We start from the raw sequence: 27000 nt of genomic DNA on the forward strand, positions 1-27000 counted from the left end.
TAAAGAACATCCAATGTTTGTCACTCTCCGAAGCTACTGGAGGAAATAAAGATCATTCATTCATTCATTCATTCGTATACACCACCTGTACACAGAGAAACATGTATACACCAACATGTACAAACATACCCATGTACACACCACCTCTACACACAGAAACATGTATACACCACCTGTACACACAGAAACATGTACACACCGACATGTACACACAGAAACATGTAAACACCACCCTGGACACACAGAAGCATGTACACACCACCTCCACACAAAGGAACATGTACACACCACCCTGTACACAAAAACATGTATACACCAACATGTACACACAGAGACATGTATACACCACCATGTACACAAAGAAACATGTATACACCACCCTGGACAAACAGAAGCATGTATACACCAACATGTACACACAGAAACATGTATACTCCAACATGTATACACAGAAACATGTATATACCAACATGTACACAGAGAAAAGCGTATACACCACCTGTACACAGACAAACATGTATACACCAACATGTTCACACACAAACATGTATACTCCAACATGTATACACAGAAACATGTATATACCAACATGTACACAGAGAAACACGTATACACCACCTGTACACAGAGAATCATGTATACACCAACATGTTAACACACAAACATGTATACATAAACATGTTCACACAGCAACATGTATACACCAACATGTACACACAGACGCATGTATACACCACATGTACACACAAAAACATGTACACACCAACAAGTACACACAGACCCATGTATACATCAACATGTACACACAGAAAAATGTATACACCTACATGTACAAAACAGAAAGATGTGCACACCAACATGTATACACAGAAACATGTATACACCACCTGTACACACACAGAAACATGTATACACCAACATGTACAAACAGAAACATGTATACATCAACATGTGCACGCACAGACCCATATGCACAACACTTGTACCAACAGAAACATGTAACATACCAACATGTATACACAAAAAAATGTATGTATACACCTCAACATGTGTACACAGAAACATGTATACACATCTGTACACACAGAAACATGTATACACCTACATGTACACACACAAAAACATGTACACACCAACATGTACACACACAGAAACATGTACACACTACCTGTACACAAAGAAACATGTACACACCACCATGTACACAGAAACATGTATACACCAACATGTTCACACAAACATGTATACACCAACATGTACACACACAGAAAGATGTATACACCACCTGTACACACAGAAACATGTATACACCTACATGTATACACAGAAACATGTATACACCACCTGTACACACAGAAACATGTATAGACCACCTGTACACACAGAAACATGTATACACCAACATGTATACACAGAAACATGTATACACAACCACTGAAACATGTATACAGAAACATGTACACACAGAAACATGTATACACCAACACACAGAAACATGTACACACTAACATGTACACACAGAAACATGTATACACCAACATGTACACGCAGAAACATGTATACACCACCCTGTACACAGAGAAACATGTATGCACCAACATGTACACACAGAAACATGCACACACCAACATGTACACACAGAAACATGTATACACCTACATGTACACACAGAAACATGTATATACAAATATGTACACACAGAAACACGTATACACCACCTGGACACACAGAAACATGTATACACCAACATGTATACACAGAAACATGTATACAGCAACATGTACAAACACAAACATGTACACACCACCCTGTACGCAGAAACATGTATGCACCAACATGTACACACAGAAACATGTACACACCAACATGTACACACAGACCCATGTATACACCAACATGTACACACAGAAACATGTATACACCTACATGTACAAAACAGAAACATGTATACACCACCTGTACACACAGAAACATGTACACACCAACATGTTCACACAGAAACATGTATACACCAACATGTGCACACAGACCCATCTATTCATCAACATGTACACACAGACCCATGTACGAAACACCTGTACACACAGAAACATGTATAAGCCACCCTGTACACACAGACCCATGTACACACCACCTGTACTCACAGAAACATGTATACACCAACATATTCACTCAGAAACACATATACAATAGCATGTACACACAGACCCATGTATACACCAGCCTGTACACACAGAAACAAACATGTACCACCTGTACACACAGAAACATGTACATACCAACATGTATACACAGAAACATGTATACACCACCATGTACAAACAGAAACATGTACACAACACCTGTACACACAGAAACATGTATACACCAACATGTTCATACAGAAACATGATACACCAACATGTACACACAGACACATGTATACACCAACATGAACACACAGACCCATGTACAAAACACCTGTACACACAGAATCATGTATACACCACCCTGTACACACAGACATATGTATACACCCCCCTGTATACACAGAAACATGCATACACCATCATATACACATCGACCAATATACACACACAGAAACATGTACACACCACCTTCTAAACACAAAAACATGTATACACCAACATGTTCACATAAACATGTATACACCAACATGCACACATACCCATGTACAAACCACCTCTACACACAGAAACATGTGTACACAACAATGTACACACAGAAACATGTATACACCACCCTGTATACACAGAAACATGTATAAACCAACATGTACACACAGAAAGATTTATACATCACCATGTACACACAGAAACATGTACACATCAACACGTACACACAGAAACATCTATACACAACCTCTACACACAGAAACATGTGTACACCAACATGTTCACACACAAACATGTATACACTAACATGTACACACAGAAACATGTATACAGCAACATGTACACGCAGAAACATGTATACACCACCCTGTACACAGAGAAACATGTATGCACCAACATGTACACACAGAAACATGCACACACCAATATGTACACACAGACCAATGCACACACCACCTCTACACAAAGAAACATGTACACACCACCCTGTACACACAGAAACATGTATACACCAACATGTACACACACAAACATGTATACACCTACATGTACACACAGAAACATGTATATACAAATATGTACACACAGAAACACGTATACACCACCTGGACACACAGAAACACCTATACACCAACATGTAAACACAGAAACATGTATACAGCAACATGTACACTCAGAAACATGTACACACCACCCTGTACGCAGAAACATGTATGCACCAACATGTACACACAGAAACATGTACAAACCAACATGTACACACAGACCAAGGTACACACCACCTCTACACAAAGAAACATGTACACACCACCCTGTACACACAGAAACATGTATACACCAACATGTACACACAGAGACATGTATACACCAACATGTACACGCAGAAACATGTATACACCACCCTGTACACAGAGAAACATGTATGCACCAACATGTACACACAGAAACATGCACACACCAACATGTACACACAGAAACATGTATACACCTACATGTACACACAGAAACATGTATATACAAATATGTACACACAGAAACACGTATACACCACCTGGACACACAGAAACATGTATACACCAACATGTATACACAGAAACATGTATACAGCAACATGTACAAACACAAACATGTACACACCACCCTGTACGCAGAAACATGTATGCACCAACATGTACACACAGAAACATGTACACACCAACATGTACACACAGACCCATGTATACACCAACATGTACACACAGAAACATGTATACACCTACATGTACAAAACAGAAACATGTATACACCACCTGTACACACAGAAACATGTACACACCAACATGTTCACACAGAAACATGTATACACCAACATGTGCACACAGACCCATCTATTCATCAACATGTACACACAGACCCATGTACGAAACACCTGTACACACAGAAACATGTATAAGCCACCCTGTACACACAGACCCATGTATACACCACCTGTACTCACAGAAACATGTATACACCAACATATTCACTCAGAAACACATATACAATAGCATGTACACACAGACCCATGTATACACCAGCCTGTACACACAGAAACATGTATACACCACCTGTACACACAGAAACATGTACATACCAACATGTATACACAGAAACATGTATACACCACCATGTACAAACAGAAACATGTACACAACACCTGTACACACAGAAACATGTATACACCAACATGTTCATACAGAAACATGATACACCAACATGTACACACAGACACATGTATACACCAACATGAACACACAGACCCATGTACAAAACACCTGTACACACAGAATCATGTATACACCACCCTGTACACACAGACATATGTATACACCCCCCTGTATACACAGAAACATGCATACACCATCATATACACATCGACCAATATACACACACAGAAACATGTACACACCACCTTCTAAACACATAAACATGTATACACCAACATGCACACATACCCATGTACAAACCACCTCTACACACAGAAACATGTGTACACAACAATGTACACACAGAAACATGTATACACCACCCTGTATACACAGAAACATGTATAAACCAACATGTACACACAAAAAGATTTATACATCACCATGTACACACAGAAACATGTACACATCAACACGTACACACAGAAACATCTATACACAACCTCTACACACAGAAACATGTGTACACCAACATGTTCACACACAAACATGTATACACTAACATGTACACACAGAAACATGTATACAGCAACATGTACACGCAGAAACATGTATACACCACCCTGTACACAGAGAAACATGTATGCACCAACATGTACACACAGAAACATGCACACACCAATGCGCCAACATGTACACACAGACCAATGCACACACCACCTCTACACAAAGAAACATGTACACACCACCCTGTACACACAGAAACATGTATACACCAACATGTACACACACAAACATGTATACACCTACATGTACACACAGAAACATGTATATACAAATATGTACACACAGAAACACGTATACACCACCTGGACACACAGAAACACCTATACACCAACATGTAAACACAGAAACATGTATACAGCAACATGTACACTCAGAAACATGTACACACCACCCTGTACGCAGAAACATGTATGCACCAACATGTACACACAGAAACATGTACAAACCAACATGTACACACAGACCAAGGTACACACCACCTCTACACAAAGAAACATGTACACACCACCCTGTACACACAGAAACATGTATACACCAACATGTACACACAGAGACATGTATACACCAACATGTACACACAGAAACATGTATACACCACCTGTATACACAGAGACATGTATACACCTACATGTACACACAGAAACATGTATACACCACCTTGGACACACAGAATCATGTATACACCAACATGTACACACAGAAACATGTATACACGAACATGTTTACACAGAAACATGTATACTCCAACATGTATACACAGACACATGTATACACCTACATGTTCACACACAGAAACATGTATATACCAACATGTAAACACAGAAACACGTATACACCACCCCGTGCACACACAAACATGTATACACCAACATGTTCTCACAGAAACATGTATACACCAACATGTATACACAGAAACATGTATACACCAACATGTACACACAGAAACATGTATACACTACCTGTACACACAGAAACATGTATACACCAACATGTACACACAGACCCATGTATTCATCAACATGTACACACAGAAACATGTATACACCAACATGTACACACAGAAACATGTACACACCAACATGTCCACACAGAAACATGTATACACAACCTGTACACACAGAAACATATATACAACTATATGTCCACACAGAAACATGTATACACCACATGTACACACAGAAACATGTATACACCAACATGTACACACAGAAACATGTATACACCACCCTGTACGCACAGAAACATGTATACACCACCCTGTACACACAGACCCATATGCACAACACTTGTACACACACAAACATGTATACACCTACATGTACACACAGAAACATGTATATACAAATATGTACACACAGAAACATGTATACACCACCTAACGCCTATCTACCTGGCTGACACCAAAGGCGTATACCCAGATCACCTAACGCCTATCTACCTGGCGACACCAAACGCGTACACCAAAGGCGTCTATCTACCTATACACACAGAAACCACCTAACGTCTATCCACCTGGCGACATCAAAGGCGTATACCCAGATCACCTAACGTCTATCTACCTGGCGACACCAAAGGCGTATACCAAGATCACCTAACGTCTATCTACCTGGCGACACCAAAGGCGTATACCCAGATCACCTAACGCCTATCTACCTGGCGACACCAAAGGCGTATACCAAGATCACCTATCTACCTGGTGACACCAAAAGCGTATACCCAGATCACCTAACGCCTATCTACCTGGCGACACCAAAGGCGTACACCAAGATCACCTAACGCCTATCTACCTGGTGACACCAAAGGGCGTATACCAAGATCACCTAACGCTATCTACCTGGCGACACCAAAGGCGTATACCCAGATCACCTAACGCCTATCTACCTGGCGACACCAAAGGCGTATACCAAGATCACCTAACGCCTATCTACCTGGCGACACCAAAGGCGTATACCCAGATCACCTAACGCCTATCTACCTGGCGACACCAAAGGCGTACACCAAGATCACCTAACGCCTATCTACCTGGCGACACCAAAGGCGTATACCCAGATCACCTAACGCCTATCTACCTGGCGACACCAAAGGCGTACACCAAGATCACCTAACGCCTATCTACCTGGCGACACCAAAGGCGTATACCCAGATCACCTATCTACCTGGCGACACCAAAGGCGTACACCAAGGTCACCTAACGCCTATCTACCTGGCGACACCAAAGGCGTATACCCAGATCACCTAACGCCTATCTACCTGGCGACACCAAAGGCGTATACCCCGATCACCTATCCACCTGGCGATATTTCCGGGATTCAAATTGCTAATTATAAACTCCGCGTCATCCTGCGTGGGACCTATGCACACAGGAAAGTTTTTATTGATACCATAAATACTACAGCAGTGAATCATTATGAGAGCGAGTCCCATGAACCCTGTAAGGAGTATCACTGTTCTGGCGATACGGTTACCTCACGAGACGAAGGTATCAAACAGTCCTGAGACGCTGTATTTCCGTATTTCACAAGGAACTACAACATGGAAGGGGTTAGAAACTGGACCACACTACTGGTTGTTCTAGCAAGTGTTCCAGCTTTGTGTCTCGCGCAATGTAAGTGTCTCCGATTTCCCTTCACCTGTTCAAGGTAACAGGTATTTGCAAACTCGTTACTGAAATTGTCTGAATCTAGGTCATTTGCTTTGGGAATATATACAATTGTCAGCTAGGACCGAACACAGTTAAGAACAAAATATTCATGTTTGAATTTCTCAGATACGTTTTCACACGCATTAAGGTATCTGAAAATGTTTCGATCCTCCCCGATATTGCGTCATGCCTGTTCAGTGAGTCAGCGCTATAAAGAGGCATTGTTGACACGAGGTGACAAGTTGACCCACACACCTTGGTTCCGTATATGCATCCGGAACGACAAATTTAGATGAACACAGATCAAATGATACGCTTTGAAATATCAACATTGAAATAAGTAGTGTTAGGACTTTTACGCTCTGTGTAACCCTTTGTTTCCAATCACATCCTGGTCATGTGATATTTGTTTTAACAATGCCTTATAACGGGAAAAATGTGAACAATTGCAGCAACATTTTTCGTAGTACTTGTAATAGACATGTCTAAACAGGTTGATTAAATTTTCAATTTATTTAGTACATACATATTTCGATAAATAAATTAAATTATTTGGAGTAAGAAATATGAACTGTGTCAGTTGTAAAGGAATTTGCCTTCCATCCTTGCTGTCATTTGTTTTACATGGTAAGAAATAGGGCTGCGCAATATAACCGTTTTTACCGGTTCAGACATGAGAACAATATGTATTGCGATACGCTGATCAAAAACCGGTATTTTGACTTGCATTCGGAAAACTTCGTAACACTCGGAAATCTTCGGATATGTCCTTGTTTCATTTGTGCCAAATATTATTCATATTTTTATTTTATCATGATTAAAAGTTGTTATTAAAGCTTAATCAAGCCTAGTGATTTTGTTGTGTATTTGCTCTATAAATCAAGCATTACCTCGATTATAAGTAGTTTTTTGTTTAAAAATACTTCACGCAATATATTGCAATACATATCGCTATACATGCTTTTGCATCGCAATATATCGCAATATGAAAATTTTCTGCAATACCCACCCCTAGTAAGAAATGTTTTGAAAAGCATACATTTGATTGTGACTTGTTCCCCAAATATCAAAATATTATTTAACATTTTATTCCACCCCCCATCCCCAACCCTTTTTTCTTTTCCTCCATTACATTGTCTTGTTTAGGTGGGTAGGGCTGGTGGCATATGGGGTATTGACATATGTCAAAGACAATTAGATATTTCATTGAGATATGTACAACATATTTATAGTGCATTATAAACACTGAATGATTCTGGATAACTCACCAGGTCATAAACATTCAAAATGTCCAATCTAAGTCAAGGGTGGTGGGGTAGCCTAATTGTTAAAATGTTCGCCTGACATGCCGAAGACCTGGGTTCAATTCCACACATGGGTACAATGTGTGGAGCCCATTTCTGATGTCACCCGCCATGACAAAGCTGGAATATTGTTAAAAGCGACGTAAAACTTAACTCACTCACTCACAAATCTAAGTCAAGAGCTTTAAGTAAAGCTATGATTTCTTAACACTATCGTCAGATTATTTAAATTTGCTTTTGTAAATATGCATTTAAGTCAAAATAACATTGAAGTAAGTCTTTTTTTAAGTACAGATAGGGAATTTTGCTTCATCATTTCTACTATAGTGACGGTATTATGTTCAGTCCTTTCATGAGACCTACGAAGATCCGGGTAAGATCAGAGACCATATAATAGATCTATTATATGGTCTCTGGTTAGATCAACAAACTAGTTCTCAGTATGAAATAATTAAAAACGAACAAAAGTCCTAATTTGTTGTAATTTTTGTCTGAATAACAAAAGAGACACAGTTAATGTCTGCAACGTGTGTTTGGGGGGTTCCAACAGTGTTTTGTAATTCAAAAGGGGAGGTAACTGCATGTGCCCTGAATAGACTAAACGTTCAACAACTGGGGATACCTGTTTGTGAAATTAAGTATGTAGAGCATTCTCATACAGTTGTCAAAAACAGTGTGAAAGTTTAAAACAGGGAATGTATTGAAACAAGTGTTCATCCTCTGGTTTGAAACTTTTCTATGTTGATGGGAACATTGTGAGTCAGTTTAAGTGTGAGTCAGTTTAGGCACCGTACATAATTTATTGAAATGGGGGATGATGATTTTTATGGAGAAGCATGTACAACGTGAATCCCCCCCCCCAATTTATGTACAAAATAAGACCCCCCTGCATGTCATGTTCAAAATCATGTTCAAAATCAATGAACCCTCCTCCCCTTCCCATAATTTCTAGGCATAATTTTAAAAATACTTTTAGTGAAAAATTGCTTACACCCCCACCCCCAGTACGTGTGTACAACATTGATGCCCCCACCAGCTCCCCAGAACAAAATGGGTGACCCCCCCTTAAAATTATCATCACCCCCCTAGCCATAAATTATTAACAGTCCCTTATTAACAGTCCCGCAATATTCCAGCTATATGGCAGCGGTCAGTAAATAATATACTCTGGACCAGACAATCCAGTGATCAACAGCATGAGCATCGGGAATTCATATGGTTGAGTAGCGGTAGTACTTGTACAACAAAAGTCAGCTTTGTCACAGCTCCCAGTAAATAATCTAGTCTGGACCAGACAATCCAGTGATCAACAGCATGAGCATCGAGAATTAATATGGTTGAGTAGCGGTAGTACTTGTACAACAAAAGTCAGCTTTGTCACAGCTCCCAGTAAATAATCTAGTCTGGACCAGACAATCCAGTGATCAACAGCATGAGCATCGAGAATTAATATGGTTGAGTAGCGGTAGTACTTGTACACCAAAAGTCAGTTTTATCACAGCTCCCAGTAAATAATCTAGTCTGGACCAGACAATCCAGTGATTGATGTTATGACCAATGGTCGTCTGGTAGTCTGTTTCCCAGACCCAAGAAAATAAACAAAATACTGTATGAGCCCTCCTCAAGTCTAGATTGCCTCAGTTCTTTGGGTGTTTCTGAGCACCATTTATTCCAGTGACTGATATCATGAGGATTGATCTAGGCAAGAACAAGGACGTCCATCAACCTGACCACTGGTGGTGGTCCAGTTAGTTGAAATAATCGAAGATTGGTCACAATGACTAAACGACCAAGCAATCGATCATGTTTTCTCATAATCAAACACAAACAATTTTGGAACACTGGTTTGCATTAACAACAATTTCCACAAGGTTGGTTTTGTCTGTTACATTTCACAAGCACTACAAGCTCGTTCCTTGTCATGATTGAATTATCCATGAGATTTAGGTTCATACCATACTAGTCATCCTTTAAGATGTGAAATTTGTAAATTCATTTTGTGCAATTTGCAAAAACGAACAAAAGAACTACACATTTTTTTTCTATATTTTTGTGCATTAACAAACGTAACCAGGAGAAATTGATAAATGACGCTAACCAATTGTTTTCGATGATTGATTGACAGGAACCAATTATCAATTGTGAGATGTTAACCAATTCCCAACACAACTGACCACCTAATCCTGTTGTGGCGCCTACAGGGATTCGAACCCCTGACCTTCAGCTTTTTAGGCAGACACTGTATGCACTTGACCTAAGCGGTGGTTTCTGATGAGTCCAGAGTGTAGCAGACTGTGGTGAAGTAGTGTCACTCTGAAACCCATTACCCGTGAAGATCCGGGTTAGAATTGATCTTCAGTAACCCATGCTTGTCGTAGGGACTGAGAGGTCAGGATCGCTGACTTGGTTGACACATGTCATTGGTTCCCAATTGCGCAGGTCGATGCTCATGCTGTTCATCACTGGATTGTCTGGTCCAGACTTGATTATTTACAGACCGCCGCCATATAGCTGGAATATTGCTGAGTGCGGCGTAAAACTAAACTCAATCAATCAGTCTGAAACCCATGGCTTAGCCATTGATTAGTGTCAAATCATAACATAAGGTGTTGCAAGAGTGAGTGAGTGAGTTTAGTTTTACACCGCACTCAGTAATATTCCAGCTATATGGCAGCGGTCTGTAAATAATCGATTCTGGACCAGACAATCCAGTGATCAACAGTATGAGCATTGATCTGATAACATTGATTGGGATAACATGATGTCTGTGTTTTGCAAGATTATACAGAGTTGTTTCCTCGTAATTAATGGGAAATGTCACCTGCCTGCATCTTATAAGAATACTTCTTTGATTGGCATTCTAGAAGTTGGGTAGATGAAGGATGAGGACTATTTTTATGCCCCCGCCATAAATATGGCAGGGGGATATAGGGTTACCCTCGGTGTCTGTCCGTCCGTCCGTCCGTACGAAACAGGGAATGTATTCTATCCACTTCTCCACCATAACCGCTCTGTGGAATTCAATAAACTTATACATGGGTTTTCTTGGGACTCTAATGGTGTGCATCTCATATTTTGTTTTTTTATTTTATTGGGTTTTTTTGTAAGTTTAGAGACATTTGAACTTAGGTACATTTTGCTGAATTTCTCTATGATGATAGTGTAATAGGGGATGAAGTCTATCCACTTCTCCACAAAAACTGCTCAACAGAATTGAATGAACTTCTACATGTCTTTTGTAGGGACTCTAAAGGTGTGCATTTCATAATTTTTTATGCAATTTCTTAATTTTGTCACTTTTACAGATGTTTGAACTTAGTTGAATTTTGTTCTATTCAGCCAGTGTTCGTTCCATCCAACAGCGGGGTGTACGTTCTCCTGAAAAACCACTTTATGGAATTCTTTTAGATTACACATGTGCTTTATAGGGACACTAAAGGCGTGCATCTCATATTTTGATTTTGTATTTTATTCATTTTTCCAATTTTAATGCCGTTTGAACAATTTTGTTGAATTTCTCTCTGAATATAGTGTTGTAGGGGGGTGAAGTCTATCCACTTCTCCACAAAAGCTGCTCAAAAGAATTGATTGAGCTTCTACTTGTGTTTCATTGGAACTCTTAAGGTGTGCATCTCATACCTTGTTCATCCAATTTCTTAATTTTGTCACTTCTACAGATGTTTGAACTTAGTTGAAATTGGTTATACATACAACAGGGGGTGTACGTTATCCAATTCTCCTCAAAAACTACTTTATGGAATTCATTTATAGGGACTCTAAAGGTGTGCATCTCATATTTTGATTTTGTATTTTATTTATTTTTCCAATTTTAATGCCGTTTGAACTTGCATAAATTTTGTTGAATTTCTCTCTGAATATAGTGTTATAGGGGATGAAGTCTATCAACTTCTCCACAAAAACTGCTCAACAGAATTGATTAAGCTTATACATGTGTTTCATTGAGACTCGAAAAGGTGTGCATGTCATAGTTGCATAGATGTTTATTGAACTTGTTCGTGAATTTTGTTCAATTATTGATCTTTATATGTCTTATGAATGTCAGCGGGGGCATCCGTGTCCCTGGACACAATTTTTTCTTGTTATGGATATACAACTTCTTTATTCTGTATAGGCGACGTTTCGACATAGATTCTAATGTCGTTAGAAGCAAGTGGTACATGAGAAGTAATTTGGGGTGATATATATACATGAGATGTTGGACAAGAGATGAGGGATGAGGGAACATGAGATGTTTATACAAGAGGTTGATAACACAGATAGTATACATGATTAAGTAGGTTGATGGAAGCAAGTTGATGGAAGTCCATGGTTGTATACATAAGGGATCAAGGATGTTGATTGGCAGCCAATAGGGGGTGATGTACATAGGTATATACATAAGGGATTAGGTATTGTTGGGAAGCCAGAAGTGATGGACACAAGGGATAATGTACAATGGTAGGGTTACATGAAAATTAATTCAGCAAGTGATGATAGGCCTTGGGGATGAAATATCCTTCATCTCTGTTGATAGATGGGGTAATCTTCTTTATATGGACAGCTTCAAGTAGTTTGCGGGTGTTGAAGTCAGCTTTGTTCCTTCTAAACTCTAAATCCGCCACAGCTGACCACGTTACAGCCAATCCAAACCACAACATCAGTTGGAACACCACCAAGATCATCGAGATGAACACAAAGAAGTTGTATATCCATAAAAACAGTCCTCAACCTTATAAGAATAGTCACAAACTATTGCACAACCACTGGTCACATGATGTATGTATAAATGCCCTTGAACTTTGCTTGCTAGTTCGCTAGTTCATGCATTGCATCACAGACTTCAAGTGTCAACGGTAGCGGACATATGATGATGTCATGTCACATGCATAACATTCGTCTGTATTTGGTGCTTGTGTTGTCGGTCTTTAAAAGATGGCCCATAGTCCCTAGTATGGTGATCTACATTCAGTTGTTGGCAATCTATAGCCGGTTTTTATATTGTATTGTCATTTATAGGTAAACTATTTTAGATAAAATAACTAGTCAACAGGTTTTTAATTTCTAACTTTATTGATCTTTAATATAATTATAAAGTGTTCTCGTCACGATATGGCTGAAATATTGTCGATGTGACGATAAATATTAACTCACTCACTCACTTTACAAGATGGGGTAGCCTTGTGGTCAAAGCGTTAGCTTGTCACACCGAAGACCCGGGTTAGATTCCCAACATGGGTACAATGTGTGAAGCCCATTTCTGGTGTCCCCCGCCGTGATATTGCTGGAATATTGCTAAAAGCGGCGTAAAACCATACTCACTCACTCTTTACAAGATGCGGTCTGTTCAACACAGGAATAGACGTGACATTTTGAACTATGAATTTTATATGATGATCGATCAAAACACAGTGAAATATTACCGGTATACACATGTATTTCATTAATAATGTACATATTCTATAGTTTAGAAATCTGTGGTTAGAATTGATCTTCAGCAGCCTATGCTTGTTGTAAGAGGCAACTAACGGGATCGGGTGGTCAGGCTCGCTGACTTGGTTGACACATGTCATCGTATCCCAATTATGTTGATTGATGCTTATGATAGTTGATCACTGGACTGTCAGACTCAATTACTGTAAATCATGAAATTTTTGCATCACAATATTTTTTAGAGTACCACCCAACAGACGTTTTTGCGTCATGATATTTTTGCGACTAGCCTAATTCTCAAAATCAGATTGCAACTGAAAGTTCTACCTAATTTAAATCCAATAACATATCCCGGTGTCAGGGGTTTTCAACGATGTAAGACAAAAACATATTTTTTATCTGTAATACCATTTAAAGTTTTTATTTATTTTACTAACCTTGAGTGATAAAGGATATATTCATCTATTTCACACACAAATATCAAGTGTTTCCTACAAAAATAGTGTTGATGGCATTGTATCGGCGAAACTGTTGCCGCTCGTAACATGCGGGTATTTTGTATAGGTTTTCGATGATGAGCAAATACTTTTTGCTCCACACTGCGAGGGAGTGTTGTGATCACGTGGCTTCCTATTTATATATTGCCTGTCACCAGCAGATGACTGATCTAACTGAATTTTCACTTTCTATTTTTTGTTATAAAGGCAACTGATTTTGCATCTGAAGTGGTATTAACGATTTCGGGTAAATAATATTGATGTTTGTTTGCTTTTTATATAACTTTACTTCCCGATTTCCATTGTCAATAAAACTTCTCACGACAGCGACTGGGCACCCGCCCTACCAGTGAAACTGTTTGTGCACTCCGATCGCACACGTACTCTCCCGATATAGCGCATGCAATGCAATCGTCAAAATCACCAGAACGTCGAATTCAGCTCGTGTTGGGATATTAAAAGTTGCTGCTAGTCTTGAACAGTAGAGTACTTCCATGTGTATGCAGTCAGAGATGTTTTCCAGTAACAACACATACTGCACAGGCCAGATTAGCTTAAAACAAAGGGATTATATTATGCTATTCACATTTTGCTAAGGATCAAATCATGGATTCAACTGAAAGCTAGGATGTGGGGTCAAATTGGATTTAAATATCTAAGCTTATTGTAAGTATGGATCCCAGGTTTCAGTATGCCATTTCATCTTGTGGATCCCATACCTGCTATTGACAGGTGTTATGTACTTGTCAATGACTCATTCCATGATTTGCAAAATGGTTGATTGGTGCCATGAAAACCATTTTAATGGTTACTCATGTATCAAGTGCATAAGGTTAGATTAAAGTGGCTGTTTGCCTAAAGAGGGGTTACCATATTATTATTTATCCAGTTTTAAATGGATACAATTTCAAATTATGAATCTACATTTAAGTAAAGTTGTGAATTTTTGTGATCCTTAGCAAAGTGTGAGTAGTATAATTGGAATGCATCTATTAAATTGTTGCAAGAACAGAACAGGATGTTTTTATAACTGAAGATGAAAGTGAAATAGTATTTATAAAATTCAGTATAAACAAAGTATGTAACTGGAGAACAGGATGTTTTATAATAGTAATTTTTTCCATGATTTTTTCCCATGACTTTTCTCCTATTACTTTTTTTTTCCAATCACCCTTCTAGATGGCAAGAGCAAGGTGAAAGGAGAAAATGATGATGTTCAAGTGACTTTCTAATAAGTGTTATCTGTGCACTGACAAACATGTGATGTAAAATAATTTGGTGCTTGGTCTCATATGTTAATACCTAATGTTGTCTTTTTTATCAGGGCACATACCATTATTATCAAGGGTACAGCTTAATTAAGCCTTATGCAGCCCACCATAAAATGTGTTGTTTTAAGCGGTCTGTCTTATGGGAAGGTACCGATGACATCACCAAAGCTGTTGATCTCCGGATACGTGTGATGCCACCTACCCACGCCTGAAGGATGGGTAACCCCCCATTACCCCTACATGCCACTACCCCTACAGCTTATAACAACATAGTTTACGGTCTGTTGCACTGTTAATCCCCTGCCTGTTACCTATTCCATACAATGGACTAATCCACTTAAGAGACATAACAACACACAACTAAAAGATAGAGAGAATGATTTTATTGAAGGTTGATATCATTTGTCATCATCAAGATTTTAATAAGGATTAACAATAATTTGTTATCATGATTAATTGATGAACATTAACAATTAATTGTTAACATTCAATGTACATAGTACAGTGTTGATACCCATAGTACAGTGTTGATACTCATAGTACAGTGTTGATACTAAACCCCTTTGAAATATAGTACAGTGTTGATACTAAACCCCTTTAAATAGAAATATGATTTTTGTCTTAATTCCGTGTATTTATTGCATGTAAAGAAATAATGCACAGCATTTTCGACTGGATGTCCACATGGGCACGTCCCGACCAAAAATAATAGTTTTGTTATATTGTCTTAATATTGAGTTTTTGAATCGGGATAAAGTCTGTCGGCCTTTCAAATGGTTTCTAAAGCAACAGAATGTGTGTTGAGTAGTTGACGCCTGTCTGGACTATCAGACGCACTGATTGAGTAACTTTTGTTCGAGTATTCCTTGTTTGACATGTGAAGTGTGAGTACTAGTAACGGTAGTAATTAGTCTTCCCCCAAGTTGTTGTTACTGCTTAATTGATGTATTGTCTAGATCTGTTCTTGATTATATGGACTGGTGAATAATGAAATGTCGTGTTATTTTTGCGAGATCAAGTCATTCGCAATTTTCACAAATATATCATTCTTGCAAAAAATTTGTGATTTACAGTATTCACAGACTGCCGCTATATATCTGGAATATTGGAATATTGAGTACGGCGTTAAACAAACAAACAAACAAACCCCTGTTACTTTTGATTAAATCATCAAATAGCTTTATATATTCTGCAGAATAAAGTTATCAAAGGTTTATGTCAGGATTGACAAATTTTCCTAGTTTATTTCAGTCCAAGTAAACCTATTCTTCCAGGCTACCAGCATATATGATAACGTAACAGACAGGATCGGATATAAATAGGAACAGTGTAGTTTTTAGCATATCGAAATATAGTGACGCATATCGTTGCATGATAACGCAAGGGATTCCCACTGCTGGGGTTTCCTCATGTGCCAAATCACGTTTCGCAAAAGAAACTCTTGACAACAAGTATTTATCCGATATAGATTTCCTTTTGCACGATATGCATGGAAATTAAATGTTAGGCGTACAATGGTATTTATTTGAGTACATGATATGCTTGAAATCTTATATTATGTCGTACTTCATTGATTTTGAGGCGAACATTACACCTGTACGCCCCTTGTCTGTAGCCCTGAATTTTGTTTTATATTTCAGTCCAAGTAAACATATTCCGCCAGGTTACCAACGTAAATGATAGCGTAACAGACAGCTTGTTTCAGATTCGACTAATTTTCCCATTTCATTTCAGTGCAAGTGAACGTTTTCCTCCAGCCAACCAACATAATCGATAACGTAACAGAAACTTTGTTAGTAAGATGCTATCTCACGGGCAGCGTGGCTGACGGAATCTCAGCTCAGTCAATCTTTCTGAACTTCAATAAGTCATCATCAGTGAGTACAATTACTCGGGCAAGTGTACAGGGCGTTGGGAATCCCTCGTTGAGTCCCGACATTGCCGACAGAGCCACAGTGGAAGGGTCAATCAACGCGGATTTGGCTACATCTTCGTACTTGAACCTCAACTTCAACAATGTGTCCTGTGCTGACGTTGGGATGTACACATGCAAGTTCACTTACCAAAACGGGACAACAATGACGAAGGAAACATCGGCACAAGTATCCGGGTCATGTGAGTTGGCTTTTAGGCCAGACCAATTTTATTTCTTGTTTTACAGATCCATCTGTCATATATTTTCCAGAATTAGAAAAAAAAAAATAATTAATTTTCACCGCTCAAAATTTTTTACTTTTGGCAATTTATGAAGTGTATATGGGGCAATAAACAATCTAAAAGCATTTGCTTGCTCATTTACATTTTTGGCAAATAGATCTATTAAAATTTTATGCTCTTAGTATTTAAAAGGAATATTACTTTGACTGGTGATTTTTATTTTTATTTTTTTCCCCTCCTGGCTTTAGGTATTCTGAGGACAAAAATCCATAAAACAAGAAGTAAAATTGGTCTGGCCTTAGTTTGATTTAAATCTAAGCTGAGTTGCTTCCCCTCTGATTCATTCAACGTTTAGTACCAGTCTTTTCGGAAAAGTGTTCAAACTTGAAATTACATACATCCCATCAGAAACATCTTGCAATGTGCGTTGTAGGATTTTTCATTCCTTCAGCCTTCAAAATTCCTGCTATTCGGCCAGTCTCACAGTCCCTGCAACACATCATTTTCCCATCCACTCAGCCCTTTGTCAAGGCAAGAGACCTAAATGAATCAAATCTAGATTTCCTCGGGTTCTAAATCTCCCTCCCTACTCTGTCTCCCTTCTAATTTAAAAGGAATTATTTGTTTCTGTCAGAATTATATATATTCAGGAACTAAGCAAGGGGCGGTGTGGTAGCCTTGTGGTTAAAGTATTTGCTCTTCATGCCAAATGCGCAGGTTCCATTCCCCACTTGAGTACAATGTGAGAAGCCCATTACTGGTGTCCTCCATTGTGATATTGCTGGAATATTGCTAAAACCCAACTCGCTCTCTACAGTCCGTTTGAGTCAGAAACGGACCGATGAATTGCAAATTTTATCATTGTACAAAATTGCCACATAAATATAAATAGTACACATGTTTATCATTTACTAATACCCAACAGCTTTCTTATATTTGAAATTTTTTCCGGACTCCACCAAAAAAGTTCTTTAAGAAACTATCATTCAAATTTTGAGAATGACTCATATGTTGATATAATCTTGCTACTGTTATAATGAAATTATAATGGTGCCGTTTTAGCCCAGAAATCAGTAGCCGTTTTCGCCAATATGGTGCCGTTTTCGCCAAACAGATTTGGTGGCGTTCTGCTGTGGTGCCGTTTTGGCTATAACCCTTCTCGAACACCTGGCTGTCCCTTTCTCTGCACTCCTCCCTCGTAACACATAGTGAACTGTGTCAAAATTTTAATGATAGTTTGTTAAACAACTTTTTTGGTGGAGTCCGGAAAATTTTCAAATATAAGAAAGCTGTTGGGTATTAGTAAATGATAAACGTGTACTATTTATATTTATGTGGCAATTTTGTACAATGATAACATTTGCAATTCATCGGTCCGTTTCTGACTCAAACGGACTGTAGTCTAGGCAAGCCCAAGACTGCTATACTGTGCTCAGCAAAACAACAATGATGGTTGATGTTTGCTGTTGATAATAATCATTCTCAAGGGATGCTTTCAGCCCTTCAGTGTTCACACCAACTGGAACAGAATTAAATTACCAAATTTCTCTCTTTTAAGCAGGACTAGATACGATCAGACCATGATAACATTTGTATTAGATTTGTATTAAATTTACATTAGATTTAGTCCTCTGAAATCATATTTCTAAGGCTGGGCACTTCTAGTGAGAGTGAGTGAGTATGGTTTTATGCTGCTTTTAGCAATATTTCGGTAGTATCACGGCAGGAAACACCAGAAATGGGCTTCACACATTTTTGGGCACTTCTACATCTTTAATGCAGCAAATCAGAAAACATTATTACACGATGCATGCCAGTCTCTTCCCTAATCATGCTAATCATATTTTGCAAACTTATCCTATCTCATACTATGGAACTCAGTCTTCTTCAGTTCTGGCGTGGAAACGTAGTGAAGACATGTTTCCTGCTTCAAAAAAAACATATCACCCAAACACATCCCATTTTCTAAACAGCGACCTACTTAATTTCAAAACAAATTTGCTTGTAGAACCATTATGCGTGTTACTATTAGTTTTCGGAAAGTACTGCTCTTTCCAAGCAAAGTTACTGTTTGGATCTGAAATGATGAGAAAGATCTGGGAGCTGTTACGCCAAACAAACTTAGGGTTAAAACTGTGGTAAGTCTGTGTTAAGGTATGGGAGTTTATATAATCACTGAAGCGCTACAACTGTCGTGAGTCTGTGTTAAGGTATGGGAGTTATGATCACTGAAGCGCTACAACTGTCATGAGTCTGTGTTAAGGTATGGGAGTTATGATCACTGAAGCGCTACAACTGTCGTGAGTCTGTGTTAAGGTATGGGAGTTATGATCACTGAAGCGCTACAACTGTCGTGAGTCTGTGTTAAGGTATGGGAGTTATGATCACTGAAGCGCTACAACTGTCATGTAGTCTGTGTTAAGGTATGGGAGTTATGATCACTGAAGCGCTACAACTGTCGTGAGTCTGTGTTAAGGTATGGGAGTTATGATCACTGAAGCGCTACAACTGTCGTGAGTCTGTGTTAAGGTATGGGAGTTATGATCACTGAAGCGCTACAACTGTATGGGAGTTGTGAAGCGCTCAACTGCCAATGTTAAGATATGGGAGTTATGATCACTGAAGCGCTACAACTGTCGTGAGTCACTGTGTTAAGATATGGGAGTTATGATCACTGAAGCGCTACAACTGTCGCTCTGTGTTAACTATGTCGCACTGAAGCGCCACAACTGTGTCTGTGTTAAGGTATGGGAGTTATGATCACTGAAGCGCTACAACTGTCGTGAGTCTGTGTTAAGGTATGGGAGTTATGATCACTGAAGCACTACAACTGTCGTGAGTCTGTGTTAAGGTATGGGAGTTATGATCACTGAAGCGCTACAACTGTCGTGAGTCTGTGTTAAGGTATGGGAGTTATGATCACTGAAGCGCTACAACTGTCGTGAGTCTGTGTTAAGGTATGGGAGTTATGATCACTGAAGCACTACAACTGTCGTGAGTCTGTGTTAAGGTATGGGAGTTATGATCACTGAAGCACTACAACTGTCGTACGTCAATGTTAAGGTATGGGAGTTATGATCACTGAAGCACTACAACTGTCGTACGTCAATGTTAAGATATGGGAGTTATGATCACTGAAGCACTACAACTGTCGTGAGTCAATGTTAAGATATGGGAGTTATGATCACTGAAGCACTACAACTGTCGTACGTCAATGTTAAGGTATGGGAGTTATGATCACTGAAGCGCTACAACTGTCAAGGTATGAGTCACTGAAGCACCACAACCGTCGTGTTAAGATATGGGAGTTATGATCACTGAAGCAATACAACTGTGTCGTGTTAAGAGTCACTGTGTGTTAAGGTATGGGAGTTATGATCACTGAAGCACGACTGTCGTCATATCCACGGGAGTTATGATCACTGTCGTAAGTCATCGTCTGTGTTAAGATATGGGAGTTATGATCACTGAAGCAGTACGAAACTGTCACTCGAATTCTGTGTTAAGAAATGGGAGTTATGATCACTCAAGAAGTACGACTGTCATACGTCAATGTTAAGATATGGGAGTTATGATCACTGAAGCACTACGACTGTCGTATCTCTGTGTTAAGATATGGGAGTTATGATCACTCAAGCACTACGACTGTCGTATCTCTGTGTTAAGATGTGGGAGTTATGATCTTTGTACAGTTGTACACAAATTTTATTAAGTTGGATAGAAACTGAATATCCAGTTTATGTTGTGTTGTTCGAAGATTACTCAGGTGTAATCAATATTTCTATCCTATTTCAACAGCCCTGCCAGGTAGGATTGAAGTGCGACACGACCCTGTCAAGCAAAAGTATGCCATTGGGGAAACGGTGACCCTGATCTGTTCAGCCATGGTCAGCAAGCCTGCAAGAGATTGGACATGGCAGAAATTTGAAGGGGTGAGTGAGATCTGTCAGTAATATTATCAAATGTAAAAATTCATTATTGTGACAATGTTTTTGCATGAGAATACGATGAATTTACTTTTGCCATATTGACTTGGCATGATGTGAAAAATGAATATATAATATTATCATGCTTAATACAACACACTTAAAAAATAACCCATGAAGTATGAGAAATTGCAGATTATCTGTTCCTGGTGCAGTGGCGGATGATAGAGGGGCTTCGAAAACACACAAGAAAACACACACACACACTTGAAAATTTCTGGATCCGACTATGTGGTGTGTCAATTCTGAGGGAATGCTGCATTCATTCATGAGTGACAGATAATCCATTATTCTGGGAGCAAAGTAGGTTATTCTGTACATTATTAACTACCCATGAAGATCCGGGTTAGAATTGGACTTCATCAGCCCATGCTTGTCGTAAGAGGTGACTAACGGGATCAGGTAGTCAGGCTTGCTAACTTGGTTGACCAAGTCATCGTATCCCAATTGAGTTGATCGATGCTCGTGCTGTTGATCACTGGATTGTCTGGTCCAGACTCAGTTATTTGCATCTGCCGCCATATAGCTTGAGTATTGCTGAGTGCGGCGTAAAACTGAACTCACTCATGTCTGCATCACATTTTTAAGGATACGCATTACAGTATTTTGTACTGAGAATGGTATTTTGGGTAAAAAAATATACTAACATTGTGTGATTATCTTTATGAGTTAAGTAAATATTTACTCAGACTTTCAATCACAGCTGATGTTGCTGCCATACTTTACATGTTATGAACTGTATGATGAAAACAGAACCCTAACTGACTGGTCCCAACTAGCCAACCCAATTTAATATTAAGGGCCTTCGTATGTAGAAAAGGGGATCTGCATGTACAGTCAGTGTTACTCACTGTCAAACGCTTTAGCTACAAATATATTGCAATACAGTGGAAACCTGATAAGTAAAATTTCAAGGGACTCGCCAAAATTGTTTACTTATCAGGTATTTTACTTATCCAAACTTATAAAAACCTGCAAATGACAACCATATGCATGTATATGAATGCATATGTAACAATGGACCAATTAATCAGGGCTGGCCTCCGGTTGTCAGTGTATTGTCAACTGCGTGCTGCCAGCGAACTGTAAGTAGGATGTTTGTTTGACTTGAGACTGACACGACTGCCCCTCATGTCGGATTATGTGGCGATCACTAATTTAGTTATCCAGTCTCTTTTGTTAAATAATTTACTTCCAGGGACCGTGAGAAGACGTTTAGTTAAGCGGTATTGTTTACTTATCCGAGTTTAGTTAACCGGACTGTAATAGTGATAAGTAATGAAGAAATTTGCCGGGACCAAAGAAAAGTGTTTACTTATCAGGTCTGTTTAGTTAAGTGGTCTTTACTTAGGCGGTTTCCACTGTATGTATCACAATACAGATACTTGAATGTCAAAATATTGCAGTACAATCTATTTGCAAGTAAACAGCCCTTCATCTTGGGTCTGAGAACTAAGGCATACAGAGTTGCCTCCCCTTGTTTCGCCAGGAATGATGGTGGGTTCCAATCTCGGCTAACCCTGGCAATCTCATTTAGTATATTTAAGCCGCAGACTTTACCAAACACAATGACGCGTGAGAATTCTGGTTAGAATTGATCTTCAGTAACCCATGCTTGTCGTAAGAGGCTACTAACAGGATCGGGTTGTCAGGCTCACTGACTTGGTTGACACGTCATCATACCCCAAATGTGTAGATAGATGCTCATGATGTTGATCCCTGGATTGTCTGGTTCAGACTCGATTATTTACAGACCGCCACCAAATAGCTGGAATATTGCTGAGTGCAGCGTAAAACTAAACTCACTCACCAAAACCAATGACAAAAAGACTGAGGACCTGAATACATGGCACTTTTTTAAGAATAACAACTTTTAATTCCTTGTATGATGGATTTTTCAGAGCTAATCCTTGCTCCTTTATCAGGTGAATGAACCATAGAATTAGCTCTAAAATGTCTAAGGAATAAAAAGATTCAAGTTGTTATCCATAAAACAGTTTTGTGGAGTTACTCCGGTTTTCAAATACAAAATCAGTTCTCCAATTTGTCTTTAAAAAACTCTGATTTTTGAGATAATAGAAATAAGTTTATAAATTTAGAATATTTGAAATTATCTTAGTAAATATCCATTTAAATATGTTAATTTCAGTTATGTCTTATCTGGATAAGTATGCCAAGAAATTGTAGGAAATTGCATATTTCCAGGCTAAGTCTAAAATTTTCATTGGGGAGGCCCCCCAGACCCCCACTGTCGAGATGGGGATGAGCCCCCTCTTGCACTCACCCCAAACTCTCACCTTTGGGGCTCGGGCCTAGCTTTCAGCCAGGTATGACTCAACTGTCATTAGATTCAGGATTGGCATCTCTGATAAAAACATGTCAATTATTCATGTTCGTCCAACTTCTAAATGCCTTTCAAGAACTACCTGAGGACCTACCTGCCAGTTTCAGTCAGAGCTCCGAGCAGATCAAGGTAAACTCAATGTCTCTTACCCAACAGGGGTCCTGGAAGCCATACACTAACGGGGTTTCCCAAGACACTCCTGCACTGGTGACCGACTGCGCCTACTACCGCACCACCTCCCTCGTATATAGGGTCACAGATGAGGATGAGACCAAGTTTCGCTGCATCATCGGCAGTGACATCAGCACCTCCATGGAAACCAGCATCAACGGCGTAGTGAATGGTAGGTGGACTGCATATCAGGTATCTTTATAGCCGGATGCCCTCCAGGATTCGAACCCTCATTTTGAGAATATTCACCTCTCATCACCAGCAGCTTAAATCATACAGTAAACCCAGGGGTGGAAATAACCCATTGCCCGACGTCCAAGTCCAGTGTTTTTTTTCTGTCGGGCAAGCAAATTTGTATATCACACTGTACCGGTGTCCAGTTGACTTTCCAATGTTAATTATGCTGCTTATTTAAAAAAATCAACAAGAAAACGGACGGTATAGAGGAAAAATTATCAGGGCAAGTGATTTTACATGTGCCACTGTACCGGAGTACACTAGCAATTTTAAAGTTATTTCCACCCCTGGAACCCACTCGTACTTGTCATGCTGTACATTTCCAGTCAGCCACTGTCACTTCCATTCAACGGAAATCCGAAGCACGATAATATAGATCAGAAGAAGAAGTTTATTTCAGTATTTGAGGTCACATGACCAAGAGTACAAACTTTCAAGACAATATTTCGCAGATGGACAGATAAAACAATGTGATTAGTTCATTTTCATACAGGCAAGTTACACTTTAGATTTATTGCTATTGACTTCAGTAGATATGCATTTGTTGTTCTTAAAAGTTGTTTAAATTTTAATCTTGATGGAAACGTATGGTAATAATTTGGTTCATGCAGCTTTCTATTTACGGAAGAGAATGGTCACACAAGTAAAAAATGAAATTCATCTTGTGTAACATTAAAATCACATTTGTTACATATCAGGACATTGTTATTTATATTATTATTATAATTACTGAATAATAATTGTTATTATATTTTCTTTGGCCTTGAACAAAATTCAAATGTCCAACTGCTTTAGAATTGTGTCAAAATATGTTCATTTCATCATTTCAAGTTGTACTCACTGCACATGTGATATGTATTTTCATCTGTTATTATAACTACAATTCACTTTGCTCTTTTCAGGTGGTCAACACTTGATTATCTCACCTGTACTTGTGATGCTGTCCATCTTGTGTGCCATCTGGCAGTGAGAGAGGAATCAAGGGAGATAACCAACATTCTCATTGTTTCATACAAGTATATCATCCCATTTATGCTCATTGCTAGGAAAATGTTTGAAAATGGTTAAGTCTGAGTGATGATGCACTTGACAGTATCAAAGTTTTTGCTGTGTAGAGAGCAGCTGTCCTGAAACTGGGGCACCATCTCTGGATCTGGGGTTTTTTTTTCACAAATATGCTTGACCTTGGGGATGAGGTTTTTATGAAAAACGTTTTTTGTGCTATTGCATTTAGTAAAACAACATTACAGGACACTCAGCTATCAATACTCAATACAACAAGGATTGGATTCCATGGGAAGAAATTGTATCTGAAACTAATTGTACCAACAAAAACATATTGCAATATTGTGTTATTTAAGTTTCTGCTTATATAACATGTTTTTAAGAAAGCAAAATAAAAAAACCCATTGACATTGAAGTGTCAATACATTGTCAGAAATGAGGGAATGATTTTGTTGCAGGTTCCAGTAAATAGTTTGTGGTGATTATTCATCTCTCACCTGAGTATATTAACAGTGGTGTACAGCTGAACAGTATGGTGACAAATATCACGCATCACATTGTGGTTAATGAAAACATGGCCAGGGCTCAATTTAGTGCTTTGTTACTTGCACTGGTGCAACCCAATATTACAAAGTTCAACCTAGTTATTAGTCTAACTTGCAATTTTTGAGAGTGTAAGCTTCTGAATAAAATATCTAAATAATTCAATAGCTTATTTCTGATATTACATATTGCAATAAAAACAGTGCAACTGGAATTTGACTGGTGCAACTAGGCTTTTATCTTAGGTTGCACCTGGTGCAAGTAGGTTAACATCTCTTAAATCGAGCCCTGATGGCAGTGAGAGAAATTTATTGGATGCTTATCCCTTTAGGGAATACAGTTTGTTATAGCCTCCATGTGATTGTTTACTCTGGCTCGATACAGAGTGTACATCCTCTTGTGTTTGTTTGTTTGTTTGTTTGTTTAACACGACAGTCAGCAATTTTCCAACTACATCATTGTGGTCGGTAAATAATAATAATAATAGTCCATTTATATTGCGCATTTTTTCCATGCACATTGCATGCTCAAAGCGCTGACATATTACCCCTGGTCAACGAGTACAGAA

At 38.8% G+C, this 27000-nt stretch overlaps 1 protein-coding gene across 1 annotated transcript; it reads left to right on the forward strand.

Moving 5' to 3' along the window:
- The first annotated feature begins 7260 nt into the window (after positions 1 to 7260).
- LOC124279199 lies at positions 7261 to 26281 on the forward strand. The gene is made up of 5 exons (XM_046714997.1): positions 7261 to 7451; positions 17724 to 18104; positions 21945 to 22078; positions 24633 to 24819; positions 25787 to 26281. Exons 1-5 carry the CDS (start codon positions 7379 to 7381, stop codon positions 25852 to 25854), a joined length of 843 nt encoding a protein of 280 aa, XP_046570953.1. The 5' UTR covers positions 7261 to 7378; the 3' UTR covers positions 25855 to 26281.
- The last annotated feature ends 719 nt before the right edge of the window (positions 26282 to 27000 follow it).

The sequence above is a fragment of the Haliotis rubra genome, unplaced genomic scaffold (genome assembly GCF_003918875.1).
Source record: "Haliotis rubra isolate DU_JTF1 unplaced genomic scaffold, ASM391887v1 Scf248, whole genome shotgun sequence".
NCBI classification, from domain to species: Eukaryota; Metazoa; Mollusca; class Gastropoda; order Lepetellida; family Haliotidae; genus Haliotis; species Haliotis rubra.